Source organism: Thermomyces dupontii (genome assembly GCF_041956625.1).
Source record: "Thermomyces dupontii strain NRRL 2155 unplaced genomic scaffold VTN31scaffold_14, whole genome shotgun sequence".
Lineage (NCBI taxonomy): Eukaryota > Fungi > Ascomycota > Eurotiomycetes > Eurotiales > Trichocomaceae > Thermomyces > Thermomyces dupontii.
The window spans coordinates 1-9,149 of record NW_027192319.1 but is presented as its reverse complement, the minus strand read 5'-3'; the positions used below and the strand labels follow the sequence as shown (position 1 = coordinate 9,149).

The window sequence follows — 9,149 nt, the reverse complement described above, 5'->3', positions numbered from 1 at the left end:
CGTCGAGGGTCCAGGTGGAGGCCTAGGACCCGGACGCTGGAGGATGGGGTTTTTTTAGGGTCTCGCCCAGGCGCACGCCCGCTCTGGTGTTTGCTCTTGGATTGCGGGTCAAGTGCAGTAACTCGTACTTCTCCGGCGAGAACTTCGCGCCGTGCCGCCTGGCCCAGTCCAAGCACCTTTCGTGAACTCCCTCCAGTGCTGCACAGTTGGATTGGGTCGTGGGTCCCCATGCCAAAAGGTTCACGTCGTCGACGAAATCTAGGCCGTGGACTCGGATGTCGCGGGGGTTGCAGATCTCGACCAACTCCGAGTTATAAAAGAGGAGCGGGATGGGCGAGATCGGGGATCCCTGGGGGATGCCTGCCGGGATGGGCATGAGCTCTGATTCATTGTCGTTGAAGGCGAACGTCGTGCGCCTGTCGGACATGAAGCTCCGAACCCAGCCCGTGATGAAGTCGGGGACTCCCTTGTATCGGAGGATCTCGACGAGTCTGTCCCTTGAGACGTGGTCGAAGGCTCCCGACATGTCGAGCGACAGGAGGGAGATCACGCCTTTAGCACCCCACGCGGCGCGGATCTGAGCCACGAGCAGGTCCAGGGCGCTCTCTGTGGATCGATTTTTGCGCGCTGCCATCTGGCTGTCCGGTAGGAGTCCGTGGCGTTCCGCCAGATCTTGTAGATATCGCACGGTGACGGCCTCGATGACCTTTCCCAACGTATTGAGAAGGGCGACGGGCCGCCACGATTTGGGGGCCGAGAACGTTTCCTTCCGGGGCTTCTTGATGACCACCGTACGGGATATCTTGAACGGGGCGGGGAAATGTTGCCAGTCCCAGGATGCCTGTGTTAGGACACGGAGCGCACGGATGACCGGGTCCCCCACGGCCTTGAGGAAGCCGACCGGGATTCCATCCGGTCCGGGGGCTTTCCAGGAGGGCCATGTTGCGGAGGGCAGCCGCAACCATGATGTCCGTGACTGCAGGGGGATCCTCTACCGCCGGAGGTGGGTTGTCCGGAAGCGGTATGGGCTCGATGTCCGGTTCCGCCGGGAAGAATTGTTCGTGTAGGGTGCTCGCCTGTTCCTGAAAGGTGGTGGCGAGTGAGCCGTCCGGTCTTTGGAGCATGGGAACCTTGGGAAACTCGGGCGGACAATGGCTCCATTCCTTTCCCCATCGGACCAAGTTCCAGATGCCGCGGTGGGACTCGTGGGCAGCGTGCAAAGCTGCGCGCCACGTTTCGGTCCTGGCGTCTCGTATGGCCTTTCTCTTGCAACGCCGAAGGTGGGAGAGGATGTCTGGGTGGGCGTGTTGGCGGCGGGCGCGTCTCTCCGCCCTGACCGCTTCGGCGACTTTAGCCGTCCACCAGGGAGCGTTGCGGCCCTCTCTGGAGCCGCTCTTGCTCAGTGGGACCGTTTTGGCGACCAGGTCTGTCACGAACGCTTGGAGGTAGTTGGCGTAGGAGTCTATATCCTCTCTCCGGATGAAGCTCCGGGGTATGACCAAGTATTCGCTCGTGGCCCGAATTTGATCGGTATCCGCCATCCTCCAAAGCCTGCGCGGCTCGGGATGGGTTGAGGGGATGGGTAGATCTAACTCGAGCGCGATTGGGCGGTGGTCGGAGCCGTGGTGCGCTTCTAGGTCGCTTTGGCAACAGCGTAGGTGCGGCAGGGGGAGGTCGAGACGAAGGTTAGGTCTAGCGTGGAGTAAGTTTCGCTGGTGTCGTTACGTTTCCACGTCTCTAGACCTGGAGGGGTCGCCAGGTGTAGCTGGTGACGGTCCGTGAGGCGGAGGAGGTCGTCAGACATTATAATGAAAGGGTTGGGTTCCTGGGGGTGACCATTGAAAGTGGTGTAAGTTGAAGTCCCCGAGGAGGACGACCGGTCCGGACCCTTCTAGATGGGGCTCCAGTGCGAGGATTGGGCTTTGCGGATTGTACGCCGTACGCGGGCTAGGCTCATTGTATACATTGATAATTCTCAATGGAACCGCTTGGGAGCTGTAGGTCCAGGATAGCGATGTCCGGGCTTGGAAACTCCGCGTTCCACGAATCGCGCGGGAGTCGTTTGTTGAGGAAGAAGCACGCGCGTGTGTGGTGGTTGCGTGGATATAGTGGTATGAACTGCGATGAAGAGTCGCAGAATGTCGCGTGCACGTGTCCATTGCGCGCTGGCTCCTGTATCGTGACGATGTCGTAGATCCGAGTATGCTCGTGTGCGGAGAGGAGGAGCATCGTGTCCTTCCTCTTGTGCACGTTGTACTGGAGGATCCTGAGCGTATCCTGCATCACAGTTCATTCTGGGAGGTCTGGAAGTACGTGGTGATCTGGGCGTCGTCCGTTTCCGCCAGGGATACCCGCCGGCGGCCTCTCTTCCGAGGGATCAGCGACCGACCTCGGCGGGGCTCTCCTCCGAGGGGCGGGTGGCGACGCTGTTAAAGGGAGTAGGCGCGGGGGTAGTAGTAGTCGCATAGAAGGCGCGGTCGGTCGCGCGTGCGTATGCCACTCTTTCTGCCGGTGGGTTGGGCAGGATTGGTCTCCCGCTTTGTGTCGTCCGCCGCAGTTGGCGCAGCGAGCGGCGTTTCGATCATTTTTTCTGGGGCAGCTGCGGTGCACGTGCCCGCCCACAGCGCAGTGGCCGCAGCGGGTCGTGTGTCGACAATAGCGCCCGATGTGCCCGTACCGCTGGCAGTTGTAGCAGCGGGTGATCATGCATGTTGGATCGAATAGCTCGATCTCTTTGAGCTCGCTGTCTAGCACAAGGCCTTCCTTGATGAGGTGGTTGCCCCCGTCCGATGATCTTCTTTCGGGATCGCCGGATGCTCGCCAGGTGTAGCGGACAATGCGCAGTCGGGAGCGGAGTTTTGGGTTTTGTTCGTAGATCTTGCGGATGCCCTCCTCCTGTTTGTCTGTCGGAAAGTCGGCCACTTTGACGCTGTGGACTAGCACCGAACGTTTCTTGGGTCTTAGGGTGGCGTTTTCTCCGATAGCGTCGCGCCATCGATCGATGCACGCTCGATCACGGGCTTGGAGTCGGAGGCGTCGGCTGTCCGGATGAGGTCCCCGGAAGGGAGGCGTCGGGCGCTGACGATTCGGCCGGGTTGACCAGCCGTCTCCAGGGCCTGGTTGATGTCACGCACGATTTCCGCTGGGGGACGTTGTGCTTGATCCATGTCGATTACTCCGGGGCGGACGTGTATCTCACGTCGCGCGCAGGGGAGGTTCGTCTTTAGGACATTTGCGTACGTGAGTGGCGGTGAGTTGGGGGGCGTCGATGGTGGCGTGGGCAAGGCGGGCCGTTCGCTGAACCGCTGGGAGCAGTTCATCGAACAGGGCGATCTTTAGCTGGTCTAGGAGTCGTAGAGATGATTCGGAGCTCTTGAGGCGTCGAATCTCCGCGCTCAGTTGGTTGAATATCTCGAGAGTTTTCGATGTCGGGGGCTGGCGTGTCGGGGGGGTCGCGGTCCCCTGACCGTCCACGGCTTTCCTTCCTAGCCACACGTACCAAAATGCAGCTCGCGGCGGACTGCCAGTTGAGGTCCATTGGAGACAGTGGCGAAGAAGCCGTTCATTCGACGGATGGTCCTCGCCGGGAAGGGATCTGCTTTTGTTGCATGCTAGCGATTCGCCGGCGGGTCGCGGACCCGTGGGAAACCAAAGGGCCGCAAACGACGGGGGAGCAAGCGATGACTAATCTGCTGCAGTTGCAAAAATATTTCAATGGTTTGCATCGTTTGCTCCCCTTCGTTAGTATATAGTTTCATGTAAATGAAGCTTTTGACACAAAAGTTGTTCCTACAACTCGAAAAAAAAATTTCAACTTAATCGCGAGAATTTAGCATCATCGTGATGTGTTGGTTAAGGAAAGTTTTGGACAGTGACAGGCAAGCTGCCGGTGTTGGGTTTGTGAAGTTGTGTTGCCTCGGTACGAAGTACTACTACTCCATATGAGACTGTAGTTCGCTCATTTTGTCCATCACCACAGTATCAGTTTCAAGGCATGGATATATACGTAGAAAAAACTGAGGATCTACTATCCTCTGAGCTCTCCCGTGACCTACGACAGCAGTATCTAGTACGGAGTTCTACGCAGACGAAGACATGCGCACACGCGCGTGGACTTAGTAAGGCAAGACCTGGTGGCAATACCATTTTTACACCACCAGAACGAATTTTGATCGCTATGTCGCTACAGGCCGCCGTACCCTACGGAGAGAGGGCTTACATTACTGGGATGAAAAGACGCCGGTGCTATGGGCCGTGAAATTTGAAATTTCGGTGAAGACTGGGAGACCACTGGTCCAAACCATCCACACCACCCTTACGGATCATCTTCACGTCGCGATCATTCCACCAAACCACGATCAGGACGGCTCAAAGCTCTCACAGCGCGAGATCGTCGGTCGATTGTCCGTTTTATAAAGGAAAACCTTTCGCAACGTACGAAATCGTTCTGTCAGAGCTCCAACTCTCAATTTGTGGAAAACGCTGTACAACATTATTCACGAGTCCGGTTACGGGAAATTGAGAGCCCAGAAGCGCTCCCGGTTGACACCAGATGCAGCGAGGAAAGCGATACGAGTGTGCTATGAAACAAAGACCGGATGCCGGAAGACTGGAAGGTCATTAACAAGGGCCTTAAACTCGACACCCACACACAAACTCCATGGAAATCGTAATCAATTGCAGAGTACGACGATCTGGACTGCAGAATGACATGATCACATTCTGATTCAGAAAAAAGTCTTTTTTGCGGTCGTTTCTCATGTTCTTCTTCACTTTTCTGCTCTGTTCCGATTCGCCGACCCGTCTTTTTCATTTTGCTCTGTAGTGTTCATTTCTGCATCAATTCGAACCAAACTTGGAAGGTCCATTGTCAAATGGCTTAAGAATAACTGGCTAAACTTTGAAGAGGAAACTTGCTGTTTTCGTGGAGTTATTTTGGACTTTGATCACAATGCTGATGTGTTGTTACGTTTCAGTCGCCGTTACGTTATAACACATCAGCATTGTGATCAAAGTCCAAAATAACTCCACGAAAACAGCAAGTTTCCTCTTCAAAGTTTAGCCAGTTATTCTTAAGCCATTTGACAATGGACCTTCCAAGTTTGGTTCGAATTGATGCAGAAATGAACACTACAGAGCAAAATGAAAAAGACGGGTCGGCGAATCGGAACAGAGCAGAAAAGTGAAGAAGAACATGAGAAACGACCGCAAAAAAGACTTTTTTCTGAATCAGAATGTGATCATGTCATTCTGCAGTCCAGATCGTCGTACTCTGCAATTGATTACGATTTCCATGGAGTTTGTGTGTGGGTGTCGAGTTTAAGGCCCTTGTTAATGACCTTCCAGTCTTCCGGCATCCGGTCTTTGTTTCATAGCACACTCGTATCGCTTTCCTCGCTGCATCTGGTGTCAACCGGGAGCGCTTCTGGGCTCTCAATTTCCCGTAACCGGACTCGTGAATAATGTTGTACAGCGTTTTCCACAAATTGAGAGTTGGAGCTCTGACAGAACGATTTCGTACGTTGCGAAAGGTTTTCCTTTATAAAACGGACAATCGACCGACGATCTCGCGCTGTGAGAGCTTTGAGCCGTCCTGATCGTGGTTTGGTGGAATGATCGCGACGTGAAGATGATCCGTAAGGGTGGTGTGGATGGTTTGGACCAGTGGTCTCCCAGTCTTCACCGAAATTTCAAATTTCACGGCCCATAGCACCGGCGTCTTTTCATCCCAGTAATGTAAGCCCTCTCTCCGTAGGGTACGGCGGCCTGTAGCGACATAGCGATCAAAATTCGTTCTGGTGGTGTAAAAATGGTATTGCCACCAGGTCTTGCCTTACTAAGTCCACGCGCGTGTGCGCATGTCTTCGTCTGCGTAGAACTCCGTACTAGATACTGCTGTCGTAGGTCACGGGAGAGCTCAGAGGATAGTAGATCCTCAGTTTTTTCTACGTATATATCCATGCCTTGAAACTGATACTGTGGTGATGGACAAAATGAGCGAACTACAGTCTCATATGGAGTAGTAGTACTTCGTACCGAGGCAACACAACTTCACAAACCCAACACCGGCAGCTTGCCTGTCACTGTCCAAAACTTTCCTTAACCAACACATCACGATGATGCTAAATTCTCGCGATTAAGTTGAAATTTTTTTTTCGAGTTGTAGGAACAACTTTTGTGTCAAAAGCTTCATTTACATGAAACTATATACTAACGAAGGGGAGCAAACGATGCAAACCATTGAAATATTTTTGCAACTGCAGCAGATTAGTCATCGCTTGCTCCCCCGTCGTTTGCGGCCCTTTGGTTTCCCACGGGTCCGCGACCCGCCGGCGAATCGCTAGCATGCAACAAAAGCAGATCCCTTCCCGGCGAGGACCATCCGTCGAATGAACGGCTTCTTCGCCACTGTCTCCAATGGACCTCAACTGGCAGTCCGCCGCGAGCTGCATTTTGGTACGTGGGCTCTACTTGCATACTGTATGTTTGGCGCTTGGTTGGCTGGACTCTTCCTCCGCCAATAAGGACCTTCAAAACGCGCTGAGCTGTCTATATAAATGGGTTGCTCCTCCCCCGACCAACGGTCCACAGACAAGCGCGCATGCGTTGAAAAGCTTGACACCAATTCGGGCACGGGGTCGCGTGCTACTCCAGTATGTGTAAAAAGTTTGAATAATCCCCCGAAAAAACAAGAAATTAGTTGCGGATGCGACGAAGACAGTTGGAGGGCGCTGGATATCGCGGTTCATCAAGCGATACGAGAACCAATCCGCAGCGCCTATGTAAAGCCGATAGATAGGAAGCGTCAGTTGGCAGACAACGCGGAAAAAATCAAAGACTAGTTTGAGCGAGTGTGTACCTATCAGCTCACGATTGCGGCGTTCTGGGCTAATTCAACTCCCAGCTGAAAGAGTTCATCCAGGATATTATATAAAATTGAGCCCGAAAATATCTACAACTTCGATGAGAAAAAAGGGTTTTGCTCGGCAAACTCCACACAGACAAAAGAATAGTGGTCGAGTCATTCTTTAGTTATTCGTCCATTTTTTTTCATTCCTGCAAGCCCTCTCCCCCGGGAATCCAACCATCCCTAATATTAGTCTGACGACCTCCTCCGCCTCACGGACCGTCACCAGCTACACCTGGCGACCCCTCCAGGTCTAGAGACGTGGAAACGCAACGAAACCAGTGAAACTTACTCCACGCTAGACCTAACCTTCGTCTCGACCTCCCTCCTACCGTACCTACGCCGTTGCCAAAGCGACCTAGAAGCGCACCACGGCTCCGACCACCGCCCAATCGCGCTTGAGTTAGATCTACCCATGCCCTCAACCCATCCCGAGCCGCGCAGGCTTTGGAGGATGGCGGATACCGATCAAGTTCGGGCCACGAGCGAATACTTGGTCATACCCCGGAGCTTCATCCGGAGAGAGGATATAGACTCCTACGCCAACTACCTCCAAGCGTTCGTGACAGACCTGGTCGCCAAAACGGTCCCACTGAGCAAGAGCGGCTCCAGAGAGGGCCGCAACGCTCCCTGGTGGACGGCTAAAGTCACCGAAGCGGTCAGGGCGGAGAGACGCGCCCGCCGCCAACACGCCCACCCAGACATCCTCTCCCACCTTCGGCGTTGCAAGAGAAAGGCCATACGAGACGCCAGGACCGAAACGTGGCGCGCAGCTTTGCACGCTGCCCACGAGTCCCACCGCGGCATCTGGAACTTGGTCCGATGGGGAAAGGAACGGAGCCATTGTCCGCCCGAGTTCCCAAGGTTCCCACCCTCCAAAGACCGGACGGCTCACTCGCTACCACCTTTCAGGAACAGGCGAGCACCCTACACGAACAATTCTTCCCGGCGGAACCGGACATTGAGCCCATACCGCTTCCGGACAACCCGCCCCCGACTGTAGAGGATCCCCCTGCAGTCACGGACATCATGGTTGCGGCTGCCCTCCGCAACATGGCCTCCTGGAAAGCCCCCGGACCGGATGGAATCCCGGTCGGCTTCCTCAAGGCCATGGGGGACCCGCTCATCTGTGCGCTCCGTGTCCTAACACAGGCATTCTGGGACTGGCAACATTTCCCCGCCCCGTTCAAGATATCCCGCACGGTGGTCATCAAGAAGCCCCGGAAGGAAACGTACTCGGCCCCCAAGTCCTAGCGGCCCGTCGCCCTTCTCAATACGCTGGGGAAGGCCATCTAGGCCGTCACCGCGCGATATCTACAGGATCTGGCGGAACGCTACGGACTCCTACCAGACAGCCAGATGGGAGCGCGCAAAAATCAATCCACAGAGAGCGCCCTGGACCTGCTCGTGGCTCAGATCCGCGCCGCGTGGGGTGCTAAAGGCGTGGTCTCCCTCCTGTCGCTCGACATGTCGGGAGCCTTCGACCCACGTCTCAAAGGAAGACTCGCCGAGATCCTCCGATACAAGGGAGTCCCTGACTCCATCACGGGTTGGGTTCAGAGCTTCATGTCCGACAGGCGCACGACGTTCGCCTTCAACGACAATGAATCAGAGCTTATGCCTGTTAGAGCCCACAGGAGTTCCTGCCTCAGGCCAGTGTAGTTCAGCAGGGCTAGGGCTCCCTGGGCACGTGACCCACCGAACGCGGTCTGTACTTAGTCGCTACCCTCTCTGGACTCACTTTCTTTCTGTATCCTTAGTGTTCTGAATCTGATCTGCGCTGGATTGACAGCTTGCGATCAGTAGATAGCTGTGCCTAGCTCTGAGGTCATAACAATGCCCATCCCGGCAGGCATCCCCCAGGGATCCCCGATCTCGCCCATCCTGTTCCTCTTTTATAACTCGGAAATGGTCGACATCTGCAACCCCCGCGACATCCGAGTCCACGGCCTAGGTTTCGTCGACGACGTGAACCCTCTGGCATGGGGACCCACGACCCAATCCAACTGTGCAGCACTGGAGCGACTTCACGAAAGGTGCTTGGACTGGGCCAGGCGGCACGGCGCGAAGTTCTCGCCGGAGAAGTACGAGTTAATGCACTTGATCCGCAATCCAAGAGCAAACACCAGAGCGGGCGTGCGCCTGGGCGAGACCCTAAAAACTCCATCCTCCAGCGTCCGGGTCCTAGGCCTCCACCTGGACCCTCGACTCCAGTGGACTGCACACAAGAAGTTCCTGGAAG

The 9,149-nt window shown here is 55.2% G+C and overlaps 5 protein-coding genes across 5 annotated transcripts; 2 read left to right on the top strand and 3 right to left on the bottom strand.

The window, feature by feature from the left end:
• Positions 1-22: 22 nt before the first annotated feature.
• On the bottom strand, positions 23-526 carry VTN31DRAFT_2376 (uncharacterized protein; the record flags this gene model as incomplete). Its single annotated transcript, XM_069402537.1, has 1 exon — positions 23-526. The coding sequence occupies one exon, from the start codon at positions 524-526 to the stop codon at positions 23-25; it is 504 nt and encodes a 167-aa protein (XP_069257127.1).
• A 28-nt stretch (positions 527-554) lies between these two features.
• VTN31DRAFT_2375 (uncharacterized protein) lies at positions 555-1,541 on the bottom strand (the record flags this gene model as incomplete). The annotated part of the gene is made up of 1 exon (XM_069402536.1): positions 555-1,541. The coding sequence occupies one exon, from the start codon at positions 1,539-1,541 to the stop codon at positions 555-557; it is 987 nt and encodes a 328-aa protein (XP_069257126.1).
• A 92-nt stretch (positions 1,542-1,633) lies between these two features.
• Positions 1,634-3,320, bottom strand: VTN31DRAFT_2374 (uncharacterized protein; the record flags this gene model as incomplete). Its single annotated transcript, XM_069402535.1, has 4 exons — positions 1,634-1,891; positions 2,152-2,256; positions 2,314-3,078; positions 3,135-3,320. The coding sequence occupies 4 exons, from the start codon at positions 3,318-3,320 to the stop codon at positions 1,634-1,636; spliced, it is 1,314 nt and encodes a 437-aa protein (XP_069257125.1).
• A 4,041-nt stretch (positions 3,321-7,361) lies between these two features.
• On the top strand, positions 7,362-8,161 carry VTN31DRAFT_2373 (uncharacterized protein; the record flags this gene model as incomplete). Its single annotated transcript, XM_069402534.1, has 2 exons — positions 7,362-7,724; positions 7,820-8,161. 2 exons carry the CDS (start codon positions 7,362-7,364, stop codon positions 8,159-8,161), a joined length of 705 nt encoding a protein of 234 aa, XP_069257124.1.
• Positions 8,162-8,266: 105 nt separating this feature from the next.
• On the top strand, positions 8,267-8,601 carry VTN31DRAFT_2372 (uncharacterized protein; the record flags this gene model as incomplete). Its single annotated transcript, XM_069402533.1, has 2 exons — positions 8,267-8,530; positions 8,584-8,601. The coding sequence occupies 2 exons, from the start codon at positions 8,267-8,269 to the stop codon at positions 8,599-8,601; spliced, it is 282 nt and encodes a 93-aa protein (XP_069257123.1).
• Between the last annotated feature and the right edge of the window lie 548 nt (positions 8,602-9,149).